Below are 27,560 nucleotides of genomic sequence, written 5' to 3' on the forward strand. Positions count from 1 at the left end.
CTCTCTCTCTCGCTCTCTCTCTCTCTCTCTCTCTCTCTGTGATCTGACGACCATCGCACATCTAACCTAATTTGTGGCCTTTGACATGCCTTGCCGGCAAATAGGCCATCTGGCAGGACACATGAGATAGGATCACTGGTCACACTGGTTCTCAGAAAACGTTTCTTTTACCGGAAGGCCACTTTATCCTCGGGGGATATATGTTCTCCTGCATGCATTTCGTCCACGAAATGGACTTAAAAATGGGAAATGATGTGTTTTTCATTCACAGGAAAGAGTCGGGGATTTAGAGACAGATAGGCAGGAGGAGAATGCTAAGGAGCGTTGCATAAAGGTCTTCCCGTTTGGGTTACCGATGGGCAAGAACGCAACAGTTGTTAAAGCCTTTTTTGCATCCAACGCACGGACAGGACGGCAGGAGTGGATTTACCGTGTAGGCCTTGCAGTCCCAGACTGGGAGAGAGAGAAAGAAAATGTAAAGGAGGGGGATGATAGAGGAAGAAAAAAGAGAAATAACTGCAGTTTGGCTGCAGCGCAGATACAAAAAATAATTGAGAGTGCAAAGAGGTGCAAACGGAGTAAACGAGACGAAGACCTGAGCAGCTGAACGGCACAGCATGTGTTTTTGATAGATTATCACTCACCTCTAAAACACACCTCATATTTTACCCCTACATGGGCCGAGTGAGACGGTGTGTGATATGTGTGTTTGTGTGCGTGAACTCCCAGCAGGAGTTGCATACCTGTTTTACATTTTCTTCTCTTGTGTTTTAAGGATGTACAGTCTTTCCAACTCTTTCTCTTTCTCTTTTGTATTTTCACAAAACTCACGGATCGAATCACGGTTTTGAGTTACGGCTCGGATCGGCAAATATAACTTTTAGAGATGTGGCACAATTACGTTTTTTTCCCCGTTGATACTGAATGACATTTGTACATGAACCATATCGGCAGATAAAGATTGTTTTTGTTGTTATTTTTGTCATAGCAGGTGGTAAACAAGACTCCAGACTTTTCTTTTCTTCACCAAAGTCACATAAATATCAAATCACCTTAAGCTAGTGTAAACCTTCAAAAAAAAAGTGTTTTACTTTGCTATATAGTCATAGTGGCTATCTGCATAAAAACACACAATTCAAATGATGGGGAAATAAAAGAGTAAGTATAAACATCTATTTTATATTCCTGTGAAAACATCTCCTTCAACACAACTGGATTTATTTCAAGTTTCTTGCCAGAAACTACATTTTACAAGATTACATCAAAACGACATTTTAATTGACCTTTACCCAATACTCATTTTTAGCAATGACTGGCCTAATGACTCCGTACATTAGCTGTTAGCTCCGGTGTTGCTAACGTTAACTAGCTCTCCTGTTGACGTCAACACGGATTAGCTGTTAATAATGTAGCATTATCAGAGACTACAAAGCGTTGATGCCGATCTCCTGCATTGACAAAAGCACACAACGTCATGTATATATTAATTTCCACAGCCAACTCTGGAGAGGCTCCTCTCAACGTACACCAGCTAACGAAGGACGGATGAAGCTAAAGTAGTCCCTTTAGCTGTGCCGAAGCAGGCAAACGTAAAGCAGGGCAACGTTGTGTAATGAACGGAAGAGAGAAAACCAAACAAGCCTCGACGGTGAGCGGAGCTGCAACTCATCCTCTCGTCTCCGCCCGTTAACCGGGGAATGATTTGGACGTGATAACTCACGGCCCTGAGGCTCACTCTTAAGAACCGATGAGCAGTTAACTAAACTCAGAGCGGCGGTTTTAACTCATTCCATCACCCCAACAACAACAGCAACACAGAGGCACTGTCAACATGTGGCTCATAAGAGACTCATAAGAAACCAGTGCCATCATCAGACTCTTCTGACTGCAGTAGAGGAAACATGCAGGTGGAAGAAGGAGGCAGCTTAAACCAGCTTAGCAGATGGCATTGACAGTCTGGTTTTTGAATGTGAATGATTTAGCAGAGCTTTCCTGGTAGTGCGATACTGAAAAGGGGGGCCGAGCTCTTTAACCACGGCACGTTAAGACATTAAATACACTGGAGGTTTATTGGATGTAGCGTTACAGAAGCTACAGGCCTCACTGTATGTTCTGTTTCCACATTCATGAACGAACTGGGTTCAGGGGTTGATCCTATGAACAGTTGTATTTGTACTATTGTGCAGTGGTGTAAGAACTATTCAGATCCTTTAATTTAAAGCTACGAAGAGGAACTTTCATTCTGTCTTGATTTTGGCGGCCCCTGTGGACAACGGTGGTAGTGTTTCCGAGCACAAGACTCCCTTTAAAAAACGTCTTATTTTAGTGCAGCAGGGTCCGACAGTCTGGCCCGCTCAGTCCTGGTTCTCCATCGACCCCCTTCTATCCAGCGGGCCCAGCAATCCGGACCGAGCTGAAGGAGTTTCTGGTGAACCTGCGTGAGTTCATCTGGATGAACCGGCGGCACCGATGACGAGCTTTAAGAATAACTATAGAAACAGACCATCTTCTCTCTGATGGTCTCTTTACTGATGGAGGTCATATAGAGAGGATCAATTTAAAGTTCCACAATCAAAATACAGTGGTGGAAAGTAACATTTATGCAAGTATTACAATTTTGAGATATTTGTACTTGACATGAGTATATCCATTTTGTGCTATACTCTGACTCCAGTATTTCACAACTTAAGTTACGAGTTACTTTACAGATTCTGTTTAATAATACAACATATATCTATGTATGAATTATTATGTATTATTTTAAGTTAAGATGAAACTTTATTGAAACCACAGGCTACCCAGCAGTATATAAAGTAATTCAAATGAGCTCTACCGTTACCAGCTGCAACATTAAAGTCACACATTAATGCAGAAATGAATTATTCTGAAATGGGCCATTCTGCTAAATTAGTTAGTTACTTTAACTATAGTTTTACTTTAAAGAAACAAGACACAAGTATTTCTATGCTGCTGTATTGCTACTTTAACTAAAGTAAAAGATACGAGTACTTCTTCCATTACAGTCAAGATTGTAAGTAAAAGTAGAGAAGTATCAACAGCAAAACGTACTTAAAGTAACACAAGAAAAAGCGCGTTAGAAACTGTAAAAAATAACTAAAAAGTATTAGTATAATAAAGTGGAGTAAAATTCACAATAACCTAAAAACTGTACTAAAGAAAAGTACTTTGTTACATTCCACCACCAGCGTTGTGTCCTCTCCTGGATGAAGACCACAGGACGGTGATGTGTGAACTTTCAGGCCACAGAGCGGTTTGCTTTCATTTTAAATTACAGGTTTCTGTTGTTGTGAACAAACACACAACTCCAGAGTGCTTGTGTGTTTATAGGAGACAGAGAAAAAGAGTTTGTTGATACACTGTAGGTTTTTTTTCTAGTTTCAGATCAAGTACAGAAAAAATAAATAAAAATCATGCAACTGGAATTCTGCTTTTACATAAAAACTAATCCTCCGTCTGCTGCACTGAACTCCTTGTTTCTGTTTAATGTCTCCGAGCTGCTCGGAGTGATGATGAACTTCTATGCACGCTGGAGGGGCGGATGTGACGACGTTTGCTGGAAGGCCGTGTTTGAATGACCTTCGTCAGACAGCAACTACAACTCAAACCAAAGCTTGCGCGGATACGTTGCTTTTGTGTGTTTTCACTGAGGCTCTTCCAGACAAAACACAACAACTCTCCTTTTCCTCCGACCGGCCTTACGATGGGATTCTCACGCGAGGCGACGGCTTGTTGTTGCAGCTCCAGGTTCATCTCAGGGTATTTCTTTTGCTCGTCATTTGGATGCACTCTCTTTGGCCTGAACTTCTCATCACGCTGCTCAATGCTGGTCAAACCTAGAGTGGCTTTGAGTAAATTGGAAATAGCTGACATCTGTATGACTGCGTATTTTGGACGGCGACCAGAACCCCCCCCCCCCCCCCCCCCATCTCTCAGAGGAACTCATCTTCTCTTCATCATTAATAACAGCGGACACATCTCCGACACAGGAGAACCACATTCCCTCTCCCATCTCATCCACTCTCCCTCCGCCTCTCTTTAAATAAGCGAGAGGGCGCCTGACTTCAGCTTCGGCGTTGGGAGAAGCTCGTTTGAGTCGGCTTTAATTTAACACTGAGCGAGCGTTCTTAAAATAAAAAAATAAAAAAGGAGGGAGCAGTGAAGTAAAACGTACAGTTAGAAACAAGGTCGAACACAATCGTGGTTTTCTCAGGCTCCGGGTCCCGGAGGAAATGACGTTCTGGTCTCCATCACAGAACCAATTCACATGCTGAAAGCGCAAAAATCAGCTGGAAAATACACACGTTTGATGCTGAAATATCCAAGTTTCTTGCATTGTTTCTGCAGAGCATCTCAGTGCAAATGCCTCCTTATATGGAGCAGCTTTTGGTCTGTGGAGGTGGTGAACTCATGAGGGTCTGGATACAGGGACTGGTTTTGTCTTCAGCCTGAGCGATTTGGTGTCCTATGAGCGAAAGATAAGAAACTCTTGTGTGTGTGTGTATGTGTGTGTTTTTCTGCAACAGTGCAACAGGAACCGTCGAGGACTAATTACACTGATGCTGCGTTTGGAAACCTAGAGATCCCAGCGGAGCAGAAGAGACACACAACAGGCTGCTCAGAGGAATGTGCACCGACAGCCTCCACTATTATAATAAGGCCATAAACAGGAGGATTACCAGAGCCAATTAAGAGGGGAACCTCAGTCTCTGTCCGCACAGGAGGATTACCAGAGCCAATTAAGAGGGGAACCTCAGTCTCTGTCCGCACATTCTCCAGCTGCTCTGCGGCGACCTGCTACCTCAGACAGGAAACACTTAGTGTACGTCATCGACGGGCACGAGGAAGAAATGAAGAGTTAATTATAAAACACTATCTGCTGTGTGGAAAACAAGGTTCATCACGCCAGAGACATGTAGAGCAGGCAAACCGGATTTCAAGGATGAATCATTTGTCATTGTGCAACACAGAGATGCACAACGAAATTCAGTTGTAGCCAATTAGTAACAACAAACACATGACGAACAATAGAAAAACAGGAGTACATTTCTTGAATTAGCATCATGAGGAATGTAAACAGCAGCAACAAAAACAATTCTCTGAGCAGATAATACGGCCGACATCGTTCATCAACTCTGACTGTGTTTGAGCACCGAGCATCCTGATGTAAACACAGAGTCCACCTCCTCTGGTCCCACCGTGGTCCTGCTCTCTGTCCTGCTGTCCAGCCCCTCAAGAGCAGCTTGATCCTGGACCACGACGGATCCAGGTCCCTGTGAAGATGTGGGCTCAACAGTCACCGACCTCCCGCTGCTTTCAAACATCTTATTTTCCTGTGATCGGTGCATCAGACAGCCAGGAGCATGCTGGGTAGTGGAGTAGCCTGAGGTCCTAGCCGGGTTAGCTTAGCATCCATCTCAGCTCTCCTCTCTGGGGCAGTTTGGGTGCTTTTCAGATGTAAGCCTTCAAACTCAGTTTGCACGCGTGTTCTCATTTAATGAGTTTTATTATGATGTTTGGTTTTCTTGAACTGCTCTTGAATAACACATGTGGGCGGCAGCTTCCTTGACCCATGAAGTGCAAATTGTGTGTGTGTGTGTGTGTGTGTGTGTGTGGGGGGGGGGGGGGGGGGGGGGGGGTCAGTCACATCCAACAGGAAGTAACAATGATAGAAAATAAAAATCTCACATATTCCTTCACGCAGAGCGTTTTGCACACATCAGATTTATATGACAATTTAAGCTTCGACTTAATCTCAGTCCAACTGTCTGGAGAGGCATTTCTCTCAGACAATGTGGAAGCGATCTTGTTTTATAGCAGCTGTAACGAAACAGCTGAGATGTGTATAAATCACTCTGAGGCTCACTGCAGATCACAATATATATATATTTCACACCTCTGGTCATGCTGTGTAAATGGTGCTTCTGTGACGGTTAAATATAAAGAAATTGAAAAACACACACACACTCACACACACTCTCTCTCTCTCTCTCTCTACTGGGAACGTGGCCTCGGATACAACCTGGATACAAATGTAATCTTGCAAAATGTAGTTTTTGGTGAGAAACTTGAATAAATGCAGTCGTTTGAAGGAGTTTTCACAGCAAAATGAAATTACACCGCTATCTAAATGTGAGGGCCTCTTTGCCCGGCCCTCCTGCTCGTCCGTGGGTCTTTAAGGGCAGCGAGAGACGCAGAGAAGCAGACAGACGGACAGCCGAGAGTAGACAGAGCCCAGAGAGGAGGAGCCTGGTCACAGCAGGGAGCCCAGACGGACACAGCTCCTCTGTAAGATAGAAGGATGCAGCCGCCATAAACAACCTTTCTACCTTTCATCCTCGAGTGCTCCGTGCTACCTGTTAACCTCTGAACTCTAACACATGATCTCCTGCCTCCTGACCTCTGACCTCTGGAGGGTCACGGTCGGCGTCCTGCTGTTTAGCACCCCTGTACCTTTGCCCTACTCCTCCTTCATGCTCAGCTGGGATACGTGTCAGAACTTATTTTGTTTATGAGTTAGTTTAGTAATTCAATTAACATAATGACAATGAAAATCACCATGCAGTCCTCGGTCAGTCAGGATTGCCTGGAAATGAGCAACACAGCGTAACAAGGGGGGGGGGGGGGGGGGGGGGGGGGGGGGGTTGACGTTGATGCGGCGCTTACGTCTGTAATCTCGGTTTGAGATTGAAACCAGATGTCGGGATGATGAGAAGTGGGAGTTAGAGGAGTTGTGATGAAGGTAGATGAAGGAGGGAGGAGGGGAATAATGTGTAACCCCCCCCCCCCCCCCCCCCCCGAGTATCGTGCTTTAAGTCTTCTATTCACATCTTGAATAGAAGACTTAAAAGGAGAAATGGGAGGATCGAGGGAGTTACGCACCCCGTAAACCTGCACATTTTCCTGCTTTAATAATGTTGAAACATGAAACTTCAGATCCTTTGAAGACGTGATGAAACACCTGCCAACAGCTTACCTCCTTAATATTTCCTTCTCGCCATCTACGTCATCCCTCCTTTGTCTGCTTAACCCTGTATCCCTCCCTTTACAGAAACCAGCAGGCCTCCAAAGGGCATCGACATCCAATCAAGTGTGACTCCTGCAGCTCCGTCTGATAGAACGAGACGTGCTGCAGATGTGACGTCAGTGGAATGCGGTCACCTCTGGAGTTGAGGTGGTTTGCTTTTTTCCTGGAAGAAAACAATGAGTGCGTCTTCCAGGGAAGCGTTGTATTATGGGATATTAGTACACGTTTACACGGAAGTGTCTCGTGAGGATACATTGTTTGGCCAGAAGGCAGATTTTTTTTTGTAAATGGCACATTCCCTAAACATCGGGATTTATTTGTCATTTTCATGGCATTCTATACTATGACCGCTTTATGACATTATACTCTGACTTTTTTATGAATTTTCTACATAATATACTCTGAATAAACAGTATTAAATGTACACATCAATATGAAAACTCCCCAAATAAGGTTTTCATGTAATTTGTCTTTCTTAATACTTTATTCGACATACTATAGTCTGACTAAACAGTGTTAAATGTCTACATCAATATGAAAACTTATTATGAATTAGTTTATTTGAAAAGAGTAAAGAATAAGAGTTATTTTTATATTCTTATGACAATAATACTACGACTTTTTCATTACTTTTTTTCAACACACAAAATGAACTATTACTATACTATATATACTATTACGAAACTATTACTTTTTATGATTTTCTTTTCTTTTTTTGAAATACTGTGCTATGACTAAACATTATTAAAGATGTAAACTTCCAAAATAATAATAATAATAAAATGAATTATGTATATATTATAACAAAATGTCAGCCACAAAAATGGGATTTATATCATACTGTAGTCTGACTAAATTGTTAAATGTCTACATAAATATGAAAAACTTCCCAAATAATAGTGTATACCTGTGCAGGCAGGTGATGAGCTCACTGAGGACGCCTAGTGGACAGGTACGGCATGACATGACACACAGACAGAGAGATGGAGACGCACTATCGTTCCAGCACAAACAAAGCAATCAGCTACATCCTGATTGTTTGGAGAGAAGAAACACGTGAACAAAGCGTGGTGTTTGGAGTGAGTACGGTCTGCTTTGTCTACAGTAACCATGCTGCATCTTAAACATTATTGAGTTGAACACAGCGGAGGACAAAGCCGGCATCAGGAGAGCACCCCTCCTCAAACAGCCATCAACATAATTGTTTTCCCCCCAAAGTGTCAACGCGTCGGCAGTTAAGTTGTCAGAGCGGCAGATTTTCTGTGAGGCCAATAAAGACATCATTGACACCGTGTCTCTCTCAGAGAGCCCGTAAAACATCCACTGACACTTATTGTCCTCTGTCAAAGGGGGCATTATCCTGCTGCTCTCCACACAGACAACAGACGAGCATCTGGCCGCGGACATGTGTGCAGCGCCGTGTGCCACACCTCGCCGTTTCTTTATAGGGGGGGCGGATGTGTTAGAGAAAGTGGTCTCTGCCTCTTTTTGTCTCAGTGTTTGACTCACTTCCCGGTGCACATCGGGGGGGGGGCTGTGAGGAGTCAGAAGTGAAACGTTTGTGGTGGGGCTTCAGTTCCTGTAACTCCAATGTGTGAGTTGTGGTGAGATAGTTTTGTTGTGAGTGGGTCATAGATTGGGGGGAAAAACACACTTCTAAACAATGCGAGTGTGTGTGAATGAACTTCCTGGGAGAACATGAACTGTGGGACGAGCAGAGATGAGCGGGAAACCTGCCGTGAAGGCCTCTGCTCAGTGACTTTGGTCCCCCCCCCCCCCTCCCTCCCTCCCTCCCTCCCATCTGCATCGCTCATCTGTTTCTGTATGTCACTCCTCACCCCTCTCTCCGTCTGCTCCTTTCTTTTCTTTTCATTTCCTTTGCTCGAGTTTCCAGCCGGTCGGTCGGTGCACGACTTCGCTACTGGACTGAACATTTATTTTTTTGGGAGGATTGGCGCCATTATGTTTGTGTTCGCATTAAAAGTTCACAGACACATGAAGTGGCTGCCTCTTCATTTAGGAGCACCATCAGGTCAGAATGTAAAATATGTTACTTTAAAGAAATTGCACTCAAGTTAAAAGGACCATTGCTATAAATAAATTGAACACAAGTAAAAGTCCTGTTAATTTAAATACATTGTACTCAAGTTAAAGTACTGTAACTTGAAATAAATTGTACTCAGTACTGTTACTTCTTAAAAATGTACTAAAGATGAAGTAAAAAGTAGGTCAGTTAAAATGTACTCTGAGTAAAAATGTTTAAAGGGGAGGGTGGTGATGATACATGATACTACTGTTAAATTAAAGAACATCTTCAGGCTACAAAATAAATTGCACTAAATATCAACTTAGTACACAAGTTGAACAACATCAGCAACAAGACTTCTTATGTTTAAATCCATAGATTAGGCCTTCTGCAGTTTGTGCATTAAACTGAGTATGTATTATATTTAATTCAACCTTATTTCACGCACATGGGTCAATATAAAATATATATATATAAAAAAATACAATACAAGGACACACAGAGGTATAAAGCACTGCAGTCTCAAGTCCATAGTGATTAAAAGACAAAAACAAGAGGAATACGTTGTGTCAACGTGTGTTGGCTCAGTTAATACCATTATGATTACATGTATGGGATCAATCAATAGACATTTAAATGTGTACATAAAATTCATCAACACAGCATGAAAGTACTGGAAACATCACAAACACATGACGAGTGCTGGAGCCAGATTCTGAACGCATCATTAAATGCCACCTGACATCATATGCACACATGTGAAATATGTGCATCACATATGTGCATCACTCACGACCCAAAGATCTCACTCTGTTCAACACATTCAGCGCTCGGTCTGCCAATAAGTCAAATAAGGGGAATGCAGCTTCTGGTCCTCCTTGGCTTAACAACACTCTTTTTAAGAGTTAAACTGAATTCATACCATAACTTGAGCAGACTCTGACCAGGTGCTGCAAGTCAAAGCTAAATTCTTTTAAGATCAACAGTAGAATAAAACAACGTGGACATGTAAACACTATAAATTCAGCGGCTGCTGCGCACGCTCTGCGCGCGCGCTCTGCAAGGCAACCAAGTGGAGGTTGACGTTCTTTATGAGGTTGTGTGTTGTGTGTACTCACCTGTGTGTTGTGTGTAACTCACCTGTCTGAACGGCTGAACAGCACAGCGAAGTCCTCCACCATCTTCTCCTGGTCCAGCCTCGTCCAGTCGGCCTCTCTGGTCCCAGTATCACCAGTTGTAAATCCGTCATCACTTAAGATGCAACTTTTATTTGTTAACCATGCTTAGGTACAATAATGTTATGACTAAACACCCCCCCCCAGGTGTTATCCGTGATTGTGACCGTGCTTGAAGCGGCGTCGGACCGTGAACATCGGCGGCACCGTGACCGGAAACATCTATTTCCGGTGGTGTCACCGTCTCTCCGGCGCTCCGGCGCTCCGCCCTCCTGCGGCCTCAAGGAAAACACCTGCAGCTCCGAGCAACTAATACTTTGTTTAAGCCCTAAACCATTGACCATTAAAAATGATGCTAATTGTCTCAAAGTACCCCAACCAAATAAACATTAACAGTTACATTAACTACCATCACTCACAGACTTTCATATCTTATATAAAACATAGCTGCTTCCTGTCTATTAACTAAAACCAGCACGTTACCAAAATCTCTATCCAACACAGTTTTATAATGCATTTAGTCCACAAACAAACTTTTTCTCTTTTTTACTTTACTTTTATCTGTCATTTGTGACAAATCGCTGAGTCACCGTATGTGTGTGCATGTGCATGAAAACACATTCGGAGCTCATCTGAGATCAATGTGCTGCTGAGTTTGAGTCACATGTGGGGAGATTCACCCCGAAAATATTTCAACATTCTCCTCTGAGATTTTAGGTTGTAGTTTGGCCAGAATGGAGACACACATGCAGAAAACACAAAATATATGCACATATGCTTTATATGCATATACATAAACTTGGAGCAGATTTGAACTGACGATGGACGGGCCTTTTGTTACATACTCATGTCTGACCTTATGAGACCTTACAGAGAGCTGCACTCTGCTCCGCCGCCCTCTGTCTCCCACAGAGAAAGACAAAAACTGACACCAGAACTGAATCATGCGCTTCACAATCTATAATTCCTGCTTTACTCTATATAGTCAAACTGCAACTTTCGACCTGAATACGCTCATATTCCAGTAAATTCCTCAGAGCGAACGCCACCTCTTTACGAGCTACGATGGATGGGCCGAACGTCTGGAGCGGGTATTCAGCTTGTTGTCAGCGAGGCAGATGCATGGTCCCTGAGTGCTGAGCTCACAGTTGGCTCACTGCAGGATGACACAACAGATACACACACACACACACACACACACACACACACACACACACACACACACACACACACACACACAGACACACACACTCTCATGGATGTCCAGTAAATCAGGCAGCAGCCTCTGGAGCCAGTGAGCTGGAGTCTGACTCCCAGTGGCTCTGCACTGCTGCAGAATTTGTTTTTTGTTTGTGTGTGTGTGTGTGTGTGTGTGTGTGTGTGTGTGTGTGTGTGTGTGTGTGTGTGTGTGTGTGTGTGTGTGTGTGTGTATGTGTGTGTGTGTGCATGTGAGAGAAATATGTGTTTGAGGGTTTGTGTTGTGTGAGCAGGTGATCCACGGGGGTTTAAGCAACTTTGGCTGTATGACAGAATTCCTTTTGGCAACCTTGAAGAGAGAAGAAGGGAGAGAAAAGAGAGAGATGCTTTGCCTAACTCCACTTTGTTCTCTTGACGGATCAGAGAGGCCCGTGCGTTGCAGTCCGTCTAACCCCATTTCCTTCTCACCCGTCACTGCTCTCCCTCCATCCTCCGTCCCCCTTTCTTCTCCGTCTCTCCAGAGTCTCGGCCATCATCTGCTCCAAAGGAACGAGACACGAGCAGAAATCTTCACTCTGCATTCACTTAACCTGCCCGAATGCATCAGTGGAGATGATGAGTGTGTAAGTGTGTGCATTCCAAAAGGTCAAGATGTCAGTCTGTTTTTCCCCTTGATGTTTCACGTATTAACCATGATGTTTTTTACAACGATCTCTGTGTCAGTACAACAGCAAAAAATGGAAATAACCACCAATCAAACCTTTCTTTGCATCTGTGAAAGTGATTTCTAGTAAAAAAAAAGCAACCAAATCCCTGCACTTGACCTGTACTCCTCCATATGGGCCAAGAGGGGACTGATGGGAGTCACAGAAGAGGTCAAAAACGTAAAGTAGGTTTTATGTTGTCCATATGAAAAGACGAGCGTTTAGGTTCGTGAATAAAGCTGAATCCTTAAAGGTGCAAACAACTGTTGTCTATGTAAAGATATAGAGGAGTGTTATCTACCTGAGCAGAGAATGAAGTCACTCTCTTTCTCTCTGTGTGTGTTGTTATCCGAGCTTCTCTTTGCTCTGTTGACGTGGCCCAGCCGGCCGTGCACGCTTTTAGTGCATGTTCATGCACGTGAGTGTGCCACGCTGGTTAGCTAACGACCGCTGCTCTGCACCGCTCTCATACGGCGGTTACAGCTGATAACGTAGCGGAAGCGTAGCGTCCACCCTCCAGTTTCACCCCCAGGTAAACACTGTTGGCACTGTTAGCTTAGGGTGACCATTCTTTTCAAAACACCCAAACCCGGGACCCTTAAGTGTACTGCACATTCATGCACATACGTGTGCACTTATGCACACACCGTAGCCTTGCTATTGCATATTGCTATCTGTCTGTCATAATGTGATCTTTTATTTTCATTGTGCCGAATATGATGGATTGACAGACATACAGACAGTGTTGAATTCAGACGTGTGGGGCATTGTTTATGTCTTGAGATTTGCGTTTAGGTAATAATGAGTGTAACGGAACACGATAAACGTCTATGTATACGCTGAAACAAGTATATTATTGTTTTTATTGTGGAGACAACCGGTACAATTTGGAAGTGACTGTTGCAAACCGGGACATTAGTGTTTAAAAAACAGGACGGTGACTTCTGGTCAGCCGTCGCCATTTTGAAAGCTGTTAAGAGGCAATAGAAATGCTCCCAATCTCATATAACGCATCTTTAAAAGCAAACCGAGATGTTTGGTGTTTATAGAGACGTTGAGAAGTGAGGCATAAGGCATGTGGATGCGAGAGAAACACAGAGCAAGAGAGTATAGTGGACACAGAGGCCATTTATGTGAAGATGACATAATCACCTGTTGCCCCCACGTGCAGCCAACATCTGTGAAATGTATTAACTTTCTATCCTTCGCTCTCCTCTCCCTCTTTTTCCATCCAGCTCACCACCCATGCACAGACACTATGTCACGCAGCAGGGACAGTGTTGTTATGTGTGGAGTGGGAAATTAGTTTTTTATATTCATGCAGTGGTGACATTTCAGGAACAAGATCTCGAAGGTCTGATTGTGTGTACCCAAAAAAAAAAAAACACATATATGAACCTCATGGTGGCACTAAAGGGAAAAGTCAGGGGATCACCAAAATAATTGGGATACGTCCCCTGGGCACCATGAATACCCGACCCAAATTTCATTGCAATCCATCCATTCGTTAAGATTGAATCACAGTGTGTGGATCGACCAAACAGCTACAAACCCGGCAAACACTTCATATTTCTCGTTGCAGCTACTTAATATTATTACACTTATCATTTCTTCCACGCAAGATTATGAACCTTTTAATTTGGAACATGAGAATTAGGTTAATCCAGTCTTCCTGTCTGTGACAATAAACACAAGATTGATGTCAAACGCTCCTTTTTGTTACGCTCACTGGATTTAGATTCATATCAAAAAGCTCCAAAATATCCCCTAGCTTAGACAAAGACGTAGTGTTCTCATGTCGGATCACCATCATAAAAACACGGCATTAATCCGAAGTGTTAATCCTCCTGCTGCCTACACATGTGCTTATTGACTGATAGCAACATCCCACATGTCCCTATTTTAATCACTGATATAATGCAGCAGTAAAAAAAAAAACTGGGTTAATACTTAACTAAACCAATCTTTTTTCCATTTATTTAAAAGCTGCTCTGTTTTCCAAATGTTTCTGTTGTGAAACAGCAGTGAAGGGAAATTCATCCCTCAATCTCATGTAATTCTTGTCAAGATGGAAAACATTTCATTGGGAATGTGGGGCACTAAAACCTGAAGCCAAAATCTTTCTTTCTCTCTTTTTCTGTCTTTCTTGCGCACTGGTTTCCTTTTGTGTCCTGCGGCCGGGTCATATTATGTCTACACACCTCATGTGTGCTAAAAACCCTGCAAAACAGACACTGAGACACTGTAAACAGTTAACTGCTGTGAAGGAAGTGCAGAAGGGCCCTGCCCAGACTGTTCTCCCCTGACTCCCTTCTCTCTCTCTCTCTCTCTCTCTCTCTCTCTCTCTCTCTCTCTCTCTCTCTCTCTCTCTCTCCTCGGACCCATGCTGCCTCTCTGCTCTCTGGACCGTGCTGCAGAGAAAAGGCCCCTCAGAGCTCCAGGCCTCTGGACGGCTCTCCTGGAGGTGCCACCGTCACCACAACCCAGCTCCATCTCGCTCTCTCTCTCTCACTCTAACACACACTCACTTCGCCACATTCACACCAAACCTACAGTAGCACTCTTGTTTAATCTGTGATGCTTTTTATATCATGTGTGCCAGTGGGCCATTTCACTCAGGGCCTGTGACCGCTACACGGAAAGAAGAGACATCTGTTAAGTCAGCCTTGTTTGGGATTGCCAGCTCTAACCACTTTAACACATGCTGATTCTGAGCTACTGGGTTGAATTAAAGAGTAACTAAAAACCCAAAATCAACTTTTCCCAGCTGAAAACCAATTTATATGGGTATTCAGTGGTGTTGATGGACAGTTTTGAATTCTGTTATAAATATTCCAGGATTAAGAGATCATTTATTGTCATTCTGCCACACAGGGATGCACAACAAAATGTATTTGTAGCCCATTTGCAACACAGGTACTACACATGTGTACACGTGTACATGCACCGCCCTTGCCACAGTTGCATAGCATATAGCGACTGTCCTATATTGGTTTAAACCCGGCTAATTAAATGTTGCTTCTGGCCGACCTGGAGGCAGGTGACGTTTATGGAGGAAGCTATTACCACCGACCAACCTCCCCTCACCCACCCCCGACCATAAAAACCAAAAGACTTTGCAGACTGTGGAGAGAGGAGTATGACTGACGAGTAGCCGTTACCCTTTAATTAAATTAGCCTGTGAATCAAAGTAAACTCAAATTCACTCATTTTTAAAAAGTTTATACTTTATTGTCACCATAAGAGTCCATTTACAGCTACTTTCGACTCTTATCCAACCATAATCATAACAATAGTTAGCATGCCAACGATTAGCACTAGCTATTAGCATAAGCTAATTAAAATGCTAACGGCTATCATGATGTAAAATATGTTAAGGACGGCTAAATGTTAAGTAACGTAGATCAAGGCCAGCTGTTCATGTTCTTCTTTATGTTCTGTAACTGTAGCATGAAAGCATGACGGAATTATCAAGCTAGCTAGCTAACTAGCCAGCCGCCAATGGAGTAAAATTTACCAACATAATGCGTCATCCACAGACTGTTGTCACAGCGTAGGAAAGCACATTGCGCCATCGCCAGATATTGATACGGATACACCAGATTGTGTTGTGTGCTGGCAGCTTGATTTTCATTCCACAGAAAAGAACGAAAAGTCTTGTGCTTTGACTGCAATGCTACACTCTTAGCTCCGCTAAGTTATAGAGGCATTTTTCTAATTTCCAGGGTAGAGGGACTTCATCCAAAAGTCTGGGGTTTAGTTTCTCTTTAAAGATAAACTGAAATGTCTGCATTCTTGCTTGTTTTGCCATTTCTGCTTTCCGAGTGCGATAGTCGCCCACGTGCTCCTTCAGTCATTCGTTACATGTCATGTGGACACATATGTTACCAATCTGTCAGGCTTCTTCTTCTCAGAAAGAAAAGCTTTTCCACAGTAATTACGCTGGAATCTATAACAAAGTCCAGTTGAGCAGAACGGGGTTAACTTGCCGCTGACGCTTACCAGCTGTCAAATGACACTTTATTTACATGCAAGTGTATCCAAAAAACCTTGTTTAATTAACTGTGTTGCTCAGCTATGTTGCAAATTTGCATTATTCTTTGGTGTGTGTGGTGAAAACCGAATGTACTCTGAGGGAGAACAGCCTTGTTTTGAAAGGCTTTTTACAAGACCAAGGGGCGGAGGACTGTCTCAGCCCACAGAGGAGGACGTAATCCATCCAACTTGTGTTAAACATTTTCACCAGCATAGGAAGTAGCCCAGCATTCGGACACTTAAGATGAAGGAAACATCAGCTCGATGTGAAGCAGTAAATGAGAGTGGACGTACTGTGCGTGATGATGGAGGACACACACACACACACCCAGCAGCGTACTCACAGAGCTACGGTACTATGTAATGCGACGGCCCTCGCTGTGGCGGCGCCGTGCCAGCTCCGCTCTGCTCTGCTGCTGCCAAACAAGACCACAACATGGGCCTCTCTCTGCCTCAGCAGCAGGCCCTCCACTATTACAGCCACGCTTGGCTGACCCTCGGGCCTACCAGCTGTTCACAGGCACCGTAAATCTCTGGCCTGGTGCTCAGACCAGCTGCACCGTCACTGTCAATAAAAGTCTGCACTTTACAGGACACTTGGGGAGGGAACATACATGCCACAATAATGATAACATGAGACAAATGATAGCCCTAAATGATTGCTTTTTTACTCATTGGGCTCACGTGGCAAGAACTCTTTCTTTTTTGTCTTTCTTTTCTTCTTCATGTCACGTTTGCATTAAAACTACTAAAGTAATCAGTACCTTGTTGGTCATGTTACAGATCTCCTTAGATTGGGGACTTCGAACTTGACTAGATTATTACGTGTCATTAATTGGAGACCCGGTGTAATTATATAATAGAGTTGTACTGTAACTGTAAAAAGGTTACGTTTATTACTGCATGGCTAATAATGTTAGCAATATTTTCCTCCAGTTACCCTGATTAGTCACCAGACAACTAATCAATGCTGATAGATGAAGGACTCATGATATAGCACATGCTTTGAATTCCACAGATATAGATATGCCAAATGAATCCATTTGGGTTTCTCAACACCAAAATATGTTCGACAAACGCCGCGACGACTACCTAAACAACCAAATAAAGGACAATAGGTGGCTTGAGACCACCCCAACAGCTGGCGAAGATGGTAATGTAGGTGATGAGCGTTTGCTAACATGACATGTTGGCCACGGAGCGGGGCTAGCCACAACAGCTAACATTAGCGTCACACTTGTGGTCTGATTAGTTTATGTATTTAGTAGTTAACATAAGCAGCTCAGACATTGTCTGTCTGGATATGCTTTTGTTGAGTTGAGCGGACAAAGGCTCAATTTAAATAAGAGATTTTGTATTTTTTTGTGCAGATGGAACACAAAATGAAACATGGCCGCATTTTCAAACACACTGGTGAGAAACGGCTTTTGCTTAAAGGCACAGTGTGCCGGATTTGGGGGGGCGTCTATCGTTGTGGTTGCAGATTGCAGATTCCACTCTGCAGCTCACGTTAAAACTACGGTGGCCCCTCAGGTAATAGTTTCTCTCTAGAGCCAGTGTTTGGTTTGTCCGTTCTGGGCTACCGTAGAAACATGGCGGTGCAACATGGCGGACTCCGTGAAGAGGACCTGTTCCCTATGTAGATATGAAGGGCTCATTCTAAGCTAACGGAAACACAACAATTGCTAATTTCAGCTGATTATACAATAATGCTAATAGATCCACCTGCATGCTACACACTGTCCCTTTAAGAAAAAAGACTTAAACTTATTATTTGCTAAATTGACTTTTAATGCGTTACTATCATACATTGTTTTAACATCACTATTCATCTATTTACAAGTACTGAGGTTAAGTTCTTCAAATGTGTAATTTGGTACATTACTTGTGTAAATATACTTAGTTATATTCCACCACTTATGTTGCAGTTTTAATATGTTCTTGTGTGTGGAAAAGGTAAAGGGATCATTTTGAACAAAATAAAACCATCAAGCCAACAAACTGTATAATAAAGATACAAAACTAACATTGAAGACGAACCAAAGTTGTGTTCATAATGAGCTTTTTATTTAAAAGCACATGTATTAGAGCTAAGTACATTTAGCAGAAAAAAACAGCATTGCATCTATGTCTTTGTACAAAAAAAACGAGACGATACAAAAATACTAATATTGAATTTTTAATACAATTGTGGGTGTATTTTTTTTTTTTGAATGCATATTACAAAACGTAGCTACAACAATCTACAATAGTTATTCTAGATACAAAAATCTGTCAATCGATGCTTTTCAAGCAGCATTTTGTGAAGAACACAGGTCTGTAATCATAGTGGATATATCTAAACATGTTAAGAAACAATATCTTACAGAGTTAACTTTAGTGATCTATACATTATTTATATATTTATAAAATAAAAAATAAAAAGAGAGTGAGAACGGCTTGGTGAAATGATAGGACGGACTGTACGATGAGAAAGATGTGCAACATGGCGGAGTGTGTTTTCGGAGGAGGAGATCTGAGTCGGCTGTAAAACAAAAACAAGAAAGGGCTTCTGTATCTGTACAACTGTTAGTGATTATACAGGACAGGCTATAAACACACAAGGTTACAGAGAATAAAAAATATTAGATCCACAGTTTTTATAACGTCCACCTGCTCTCTGACACACACACACACACACACACACACACACACACACACACACACACACACACTTGGCACAGCTGACAGTGTCTCCTTTGACACACACTTCATCGAGATGGGGGGTCTTTTTTCACAGAGCACACACATATGTACACACACACACACACACACACACATTCACTCGCACAAGATGTACATGTACAAGCATATGCGCACCCACACAAGCACAGGAGTGTACAGGACACACACACACACACACACACACACACACACACATCCATTGCCAATGAGTGATTGGGTGGGTGAGAGCCCCTCCCTGCCAGCGGAAAGAGCCCCAAATCATCCTGTAAAAATAAATGTGCCAGCTTAGCTGTAATTCATCACCCTCTTTCCGCGGTGACAGCCCGCACCCCCTTCACTCTGCCCACCCATCCCACCCTCCAAACACAGATGGCCCCCAACACCAAGGAAGTGGCATGGCACAGCCACGCCTCTTCATACAGGTGCTGGGAGGCTGTGAGATCTGCCTCCCTCCTTCCACAGAAAATGCTCCCCCCCCCACCTCCCTATCCCACCCCCCCTCCCCCCAACCCCCCCTTCCCCACCCGTTAGTACATCTAACCCTCAAGAAATGCAACATCCCGGGTTTGGGCCGCTCTGAGAGTCAACTACAGAAAAAAAAAGCTTGACGTGCCGATGCGGAGACAGAAAGTATACGAGGCTGGAAGGGCTTCGCTTCCTGCTGTTACAGTTTTAAGGCCCCGATCACACCGAGATGCATCGTTCGTCATAATTACAAAACACTAATATCAAGGTCTGTTCCTGCCACATCTAGCGGCATCAAAACAGGAAGTCAGTGGTGAAGCGGCAAAGCCCCGCCTCTTGCTTGATTTGATTGCCAAGTGTGACACTGACGACGTGAAAAGTTGAGAACACTTTAACTTTTTATGCAGCGACGCGCTTCGAGCAACACGTTCTAGTTTCTAGCGACGCGTCTCGGTGCGATCGGCCCTTAATTAATAGGATAGTGAGGAAGAAAGTTGCTCTGACATAAAAAGACCTATAACAATCAGAATGTAACCCTTACAGTAGCTTGTCGCTATTGTTACTGAAGCCAATGCTATGCTAACTTTTTTGGAGTCTGTCTCGTGGGCGTCGGCGCCGTCAAGTTTTCTTTCAGTTCGACGTCTCAGGCAGCAAGTGGTGATAATGGACAATGAGCTTAAAAAAACACAGTGCTATAAGTTATATCTTTTCTATACTGTTAATATTTCTATGCTAGTTATTGCAGTAATATCCTTCCCATAGCTAAGGAAGTAGTTGTCCTACAGCGTTCCAAGGCCACAGAGAGTTCAGAGAGGAAGCGTCCCTCTCTCCCCCAGGCAGGGGGTTTGTCTTCTTCTTTTTTTTTCTTCATTTGTTTTTCTTCACAAGTGTTTTAACCCTTCATGTGGTTACGCCTCCATCAAACCTCCACACCCTCAGCTCTGCCTGTCAAGTCGTCCCAATTTCTTAAAAAAAAAAAAATATTTTTTTTTCCAATTTCTTTTCTGTTTGTGCTCAAAAAAACGACAGGCTCAAATGTTGATTAGTAGTTAACATAATTATAGTAAATAACAAGTCTGGATAGTGAGAGTGGACTCGGACACACTATAGTCCGAAAGGAAGCGCCTCCTCGCTGGGCGCTGCAAAAAAATAACAAAAAAAACAAGGGAGGAGGGCGCCATTTGAGGAGCAGCTACAGTCTCTCGTCGCTACATTCTACTGTCCGATGGGAGGCGAGCAGCGCTGCGATTGGCTCCTCGAGTCACAAAAAGAAGTGGCGGGCCTCTCTCTCTCCCCCCCCCCCCTCCCTCCCCACTATCTCTCTCTCTCTCACACCATGTTGTGATGGTTGTTCCTCTCGATGATGTCGGACGAAGGCAGCAGCTCCTTCTTGATGGGGGAGGGCGGGGGCGTGGCCGGCTTCACCCTGGGCTTGAACAGGTCCGACACGTAGAACACCTGGAGGTTAGAGAGGGAGAGCGAGGTCAGGAAACAGACACGGAGAATAGGGATGCACCCCCCCCCCCCCCGAAACCCGGTTCTAAATCAGTAAAAACCCGGAGCATTGATGCGGTCCGGAGTGAACGGTTCTACTATCGGTACTTTAGAAGATACAGAGTGAGATGTCCTCGTCTCAAACCTCTTCTCTCTGTCTCTTTATGAACAGGCTAATCAATGAAAGCTAATTGCTAAGCTAATTGTTTAGCTTTGTTTGTATACAAGAGTTGATTCTTTTGTTACAGTTTTCTCACCGTATATTTAAAAAGAACTGATGAGCAGTATCGATTAGAGTATCGATAGAATCCTAACGATACCCATCCCGAATGAAGATTCGTGACTAAATTAAGATCTGACGGTGTAAAACCAAATATGGAGGTGGTTATGTGGAGATGTGTGTCAGGTTTTGTAGTTCAGTTTTAATGCAAATGACCTACAGTCACTGGGGGTTATCGTTGTAATTTGCATACAGCATGTTTAACCTTATCTGTAGTCGATTTGCGTTTGCCAGACAACTCCCAAAGGCAAATTAAATAAATACAATAAGTCTCTTCTTTAGCTGGACTCAAAACATTTTGAATTTCAGAGCTGCACCTTCTTCTGATCCTGGATCAGGTCTGAACAGGGATGATGTGAAGGTGCAGCCGGGCGTCTGCAGGTGAGCTGTGAGCTGGCTTCATGACGCCGTGACGAGAAACTCGCTCATCACCCACACACACTCATCACCCACACACTCCGCCACAAACTAGCAACTCTGAGTAATCCGGCTGAAGGAAGTGATTTTACTGTAGCTCACCGTAAACAGACCTTTGCTAATCCACTGTTAAATGATGCCAGGGGGGGAATTCACCCTTCTTTTTTTTTTTTTACATCGACTCTGAGGTCAGTCTGACTGAAAGAAATCTCTTCCTGAGATCTCGATGACATCATATGTCAAACAGGAAAACGGGCAAGGGGTGGACAGGAAGTGCGACCATGGAAACTGCTGTCCACTGTGAGAGTGGATTACCGTTTCCACTTTCAAGGGTCGGTCATGAGCAACAAATACAACATAATGGCGGGCGAAGCAGCTTTTCCTTCCGCGCTGCCAGTGGAGGGCGAGCAGAGGGACGATGCCAGGGAGGGAGGAGGGGGGAGGAGGGGGGAGGAGGGGAGGCTGCCATTCAACTCTAAACCTGGAGAAAGAGCTCTGATATCCTCCGAGATCAAATCTGTACATTTATGAGAAATCCTCACGAATTTACAAATGAAAGTTTTGAAAAAGCCCCTGAGATCATAAAGTCAGAACCTGAACACATACGTCGGTTAAATGCATTCACACCAATGTACATCAAAGGATGTAACTCTAAATATATCAACACATTTAGGATCAACCTCGTCACACTGCAGTCAAAGCCGTCCGTCACTCACATCTCCGTGATAAAAGCTGTTCTGTGTTCACACATACTGACTCTATAGCCCGACTGAAATGAATGTAAATGTATTCAAACGGCTCTGGTGGAGCTAAACTAGCAGGAAGAGCGTCCACGGTGCACCGGCTCCTCTATCTAAAACTATCAGGGGGACAAACACACACATATTCTAGCGGCGATGGTCGACTTACAGTCGGTCTAAATGACAAAGACGGTCTCATTCTGAGTGTCGGGCTCCACACAAAGACGTTCTCTTCTATTACGGCTCGACATTTACTGACCATAAACCTGACCTTCACGGCTGACCTTTGACTGACAGATGACATCACGCGTCTATAGATACCTCTCATGACACACAGCTGCTTTTCAGAGCATTGAAAAGGGCTCTTTGTCTGCACAGCCGTTATCACTATACGGTACATTACATGTGATATAATTAGGAGGAGCGCAGAGGGATGTGATGTGACGAGTCATGTCTCTGAGAACAAACCCTGAGCCGTCATGGGAAACATTTTTTTTTTTGGGGCCTTATTTCCCATCAGGATGCTCAGCGGACCAATTACAGCGGGCCTCTTCGCCGCGCGGACCGACCTCCAACCTATCGCCCCTGAACCTGCCGTGGTGGAAGGCTTATCGCGGCCGCACCACTTCCTGTGCATGGTATACACGAACACACTCACACACACACACACACAAAGCCTGTGGGCCTTTTGTGCCCGAGAGATGCCGACTCAGCGCGTGCCTCTAATTGTGTTTTCTTATAACCGCTATTAAAATGTCACGTCTGACACATAGAGGAGCTGAGTCACACAGGAAGCGAGTGCACCAACTTGTAGGAACTGTGCAAGTCTAAAAAAACCCAGCACATTACTCACCAGACCCCCTCAGAACGTCAACGGATAAAACCGTTCATTTGTTGGCACGCACATGTAAATAACCATGAATGTAGTCGCAGCCTAACCACACAACGGTTAAACGCGTTCACACCGATGTAGGTCGGAGGATGTAACTCTGAAAACAATTCACACGCTTATGTTGCCTTACTGTTTACTATGAAGGCGTATTGGGGGCATTGTAGGTAAATAAAAATAGATATTACAGGGTGCTAATAGTCTCTGAGATCAAAGTGGATCAAAGAGGAAAAACCTAATAAATTTACAAAGTCACTCTTTGGCAGAAATAAAAACGTAAATTCTCTGAGATTAAAGAAGGTACATTTACGACAAAGTTCTTTTTGCAAATGTGTGACTTTATAATTTTCCTCATATGTTTTTTCCTGGTAAATTTGATTGTGTTTTCTTATAGATTTACTCTTTGATCTCAGAAAATATGTAATGTAAAAAAGTATTTTCTCTCTTAAATATTCAACTTTATTCTCTCTTCTCTCTGAATATTACCTCCCTACCCGAGCCTTTTCATTATTTCTTTCCACCTAAAATGGCTCCAACACACCGTCCTAATATACTGCATGTGCACACATTTAAGAAAAATAGTGTTAAATGGTGCCGTTGTGCATAGAATGACACATTTAGACACTTGCGTTGTGTGTGTGAAGCGATAAAAAGAAGACTTCCTGCTTCTACACAAGTTCACCGACCCCCTCAGAGGCTGCCTCAGTATTCGACACCCTGAGAATGTGCAGCATGTCGTTGTGTGTTTGAATGGGAGCGATAGCATCCTCTCGCCCTCTCCTCCTCTAACGCCTGACCCGAGGCCTCTCCACTGTGACAATGAACCCACGAAAAAAACCGCTGCAAAAGCTTTCTCTCCGCCAGCTGCTTCCTGCTGGATTCGGTCCTAGTGACCTTTTTTATTGCCGCACACGTCGCGATAAGTAGGTCACCTCGTCTGATAGGAAGTGCCAGGTAGGACAGACGGACCACTTCCTGTTGTGGTTACCAGATTCTCCGGATTGCAGCACTGCAGACAAAGTCTGGACGGTACATATTCTTCGAAAAAAAAACTCTAAAATTCATCCAACTCAGACGACACCCGTCATCCAGTGTGAGGACAGACGGAGAGGTTTGAAGCAGCAATTAACGTGGAACAAAGCCGCAGTCTGACACGTCACCACAAATGAATTCGCTCATTCTTGCTCCAGGTTTGTATTGTTCACAAACTCAATTAGATTTACAAGGTAACTGTAGCCTCGGGGAAACTAGAATAGCTGAGACAAAAGAGTAACGGAACAAGACAATTCTCTACGGTCCATTACTAAAATATATTTGGGAAGGAAGACACTTTTCTACAAGGACGCAGAACTCATCACGTGATATTTACAACAATTGTTCACAATCGCACACTTGGGACTGACGTGCAAATCCACTGATTCACCCAAAGTGTTCTTTTGTTCTTCAGACATTTGGAGACTTTCCATGCATCAGGATAGATTCAAGGACCGCATTACCCAGGCTGCCATGGGGCTCTAGCAACCGTGTCTGCTTGATGAAAACATGTTAAGAGGACGAGTGGCTACAGACAAAGTTCCAACCAATGAGATACAGGCGGAACCTTTGTCATGTTGTCACACTCGCCGTGTTTCCATTCAATTGTCAAGTGAACTTTAGGCAATTTTTTTTAAAAGAGATGCGATCAGGGGCATTTCCATCAGCTGGTTTTGGGGCGAATAAACTCAGCTGCGTAGTTTCGTTAGAAGTAGGTGGTTATAGGCGACGCTTTACGCACGGATCAGACGGCAACCTTTAGTTCTGAAGAGTGAAGTGTCTTAAACTTGCATTCTCTCTAATGTCCAGCAGGGGGCGACTCCTCTGGTTGTATAGAAGTCTATGAGAAAATGACTCTACTTCTCTCTTGATTTATTACCTCAGTAAACATTGTAAACATGAGTTTATGGTCTCAATCTCTAGTTTCAAGTCTTCTTCAATACAGCATGATGTTCATTTAGAGTCAAACAGACCATAAAGCAGGGGATGCTTTAGGGCGGGGCTTACTGTGATTGACAGGTCTCTACCGGAGACGTATACGGCGTCTCTACGTTAGTCCTCCACAGTCCAAATATGGTCACTTCCTGTTCACTGGTTGCAAAAAGTGAAGATGCTGACGGCCAAAACGCCAAACTCGAGGCTTCAAAACATCAGTCCACAAACTAACGGGTGACGTCACGGCGACTACGTCCACTTCTTATATACAGCCTATGTGACGGTGGCAGTCTGCCAGTAAGCAGAGTGGAAGAAGAAGAAGTCGAGGTTGCAAAACAGAAACAAAACAAGTCGCCTAAGCCGATCTACGAGAGAAAAATGTGAGAGCGGTCTTCATGAATTTGTTTCAATTGGGCAAGTTTTGATAGTTCTGTCATGTCAGCTGATATTGGCCGTGTTTCATGCTGTGTGGAGACGAAATAAATATAAATATACAACAGCTATATACATTTAGAAGAATAGTGACCGCACGCTTGTCGACTTAAGATCTGAGGACGTTCACACACTCTGGTACTTTCGTAGCTCCTCTGTCTCTCTGTGCCTCCACTCGTCTCTCCTGTCAGGTCCGTTCTGCTCCGCTGCTCATTGAGCGAGGCTCTAACAGCCGAGCTAAAGTGTTCACAGATGTGTGCGTTCCTACCAAGACTGGGCGAATCACGACGGGCGTCAAGGATTGTAAAACTTAACCTCAGCCTCCTCGATCGGCAGGGGTTTTGGAAATGAGTGCGCGTGCGTACGTTTATATACACACACACATGTATGTGTGTGTTGAGTGTCTCTCTGAGGGTTGAGGAATAGCCCAGTTGGATTAAACCCCCCGGCTCATCCCGAGCCAAGATGTAGACAAGGCTCCTCTCTCCTGTCACTTCCCTCCCTTCGCTGCTGATGCCAGATCTGCCCATCCAGAGGTCAACCTCATACGTTGGAGTATTTTTCAGACATTTCTGTTCCACCTCCCTGTCAGAGCCGATGTCGTCTCAGCAGGAGCTTCGCCCAGCTGGGGGAGCGCTGATTTTGCACACAGTCTATTGTTTGTGTGTGTGTGTGTGTGTGTGTGTGTAGGTATGTGCATTTTAGCTGTGCCAAGGTCTGCCCAGGCGCCACTACTAAGGTCTTGCTAAAGTTTTATGAATCTAATCCTTTCCACGCTCACGATTTGGCTCGCGTAGAAAGGTAAAGGTTGTGTGTGTGTGTGTGTGTGTGTGTGTGTTTCCATACGTTTCCCAGAGGCAGCAGAGTTTAAACGGGGGCCTGCTGTGCTGATAGAACCAGAGCCGCCAAATAAAAAAATAAAAAAAAACCAAATAATTAACAGCTTCATTCCTGTTTCAAAGCCAATGTTCGCTCTCTCTCTCTCTCTCTCTCTCTCTCCTCTCTCTCTCTCTCTCTCTCTCTCTCTCTCTCTCTCTCTCTCTCTCTCTCTCTCTCTCTCTCTCTCTCTCTCTCTCTCTCTCTCTCTCTTTTCTCGAGACCCCGATTTCAATTTTCCTCGGCTCCGTCTAGCTTAACGTAATGATGAAGGTTATGAAAATCATCTGGCAACTGCTATGACGATATGTCACAAAAGTAGTGAAGGAGGTTTGTATGGAATCACACACACACACACACACACACACACTCCTGAATTAGGACAATGTGTTATACATTAAAGGGAATCAGATTCTCCTCACTTCCCTGCCGGCTCTGTTTCTCGTGTTCATAATAAAAGCAGAGAGGAGAGAGAAGTGAAAAGGAGGAGCGGTTGATTCGCTTCATCCCCAATCAATTATAGAGAAGTACTAAAGACCCAGTGACATGAAATGTACATTTTCCAAGTTTTAATGTGTTAAATGTTCATGTATAGCTCGCCAAATATGTGTCAACAACATCAGATCTCAGTTTCACTGTGAGATACGCATCAGTAAAGACGCTCTAACTTCCGTTTCACTGCGTTATCACTCACATCACATTTTTATCATGTTGTCGTTGTGTGTTTTTTTTTGCGTGACGTTGAGTGCACTCACTATGCAGTAGGCCACCAGGGCGCCCTGCACGAAGCCCGCCAGGACGTCGGTCGGGTGGTGCTTGTGGTCGGAGACGCGCGACAGGCCGGTGTAGAAGGCCATCATCAGCAGGGTGAACTGGAGCAGCGGGCGGAGCAGACGAGCGCCGCGCCACGTAAACCTGGACTGGAGGTAGAACTGTGGAGACGAGAGGGGGAGAGAGAGAGAGAGAGAGAGAGAGAGAGAGAGAGAGAGAGAGAGAGAGAGAGAGAGAGAGAGAGACTTATTTTCATCCATACAACATGGATGAAATGTGCACAGTTCAATGCAAATAATGTAAAATATGTAGAACCCTCACA

At 44.0% G+C, this 27,560-nt stretch overlaps 1 protein-coding gene across 2 annotated transcripts in view; it reads right to left on the bottom strand.

Annotated features, from left to right (window-relative positions):
- Nucleotides 1-19,436: 19,436 nt before the first annotated feature.
- plpp3 (phospholipid phosphatase 3) overlaps nucleotides 19,437-27,560 on the bottom strand; it is a 31,418-nt gene continuing 23,294 nt past the window's right edge. For both annotated transcript variants that reach the window (XM_079157314.1, XM_079157315.1), the window contains exons 6-7: nucleotides 27,223-27,399; nucleotides 19,437-20,829 (exon numbers count right to left, since the gene is read on the bottom strand). In XM_079157314.1, the coding sequence (XP_079013440.1) occupies nucleotides 20,701-20,829; nucleotides 27,223-27,399 (306 nt within the window). In that variant the 3' untranslated portion in view covers nucleotides 19,437-20,700. The remainder of the gene's footprint in view (nucleotides 20,830-27,222; nucleotides 27,400-27,560) is intronic.

This window comes from Pholis gunnellus (assembly GCF_910591455.1).
Source record: "Pholis gunnellus genome assembly, chromosome: 4".
Lineage (NCBI taxonomy): Eukaryota > Metazoa > Chordata > Actinopteri > Perciformes > Pholidae > Pholis > Pholis gunnellus.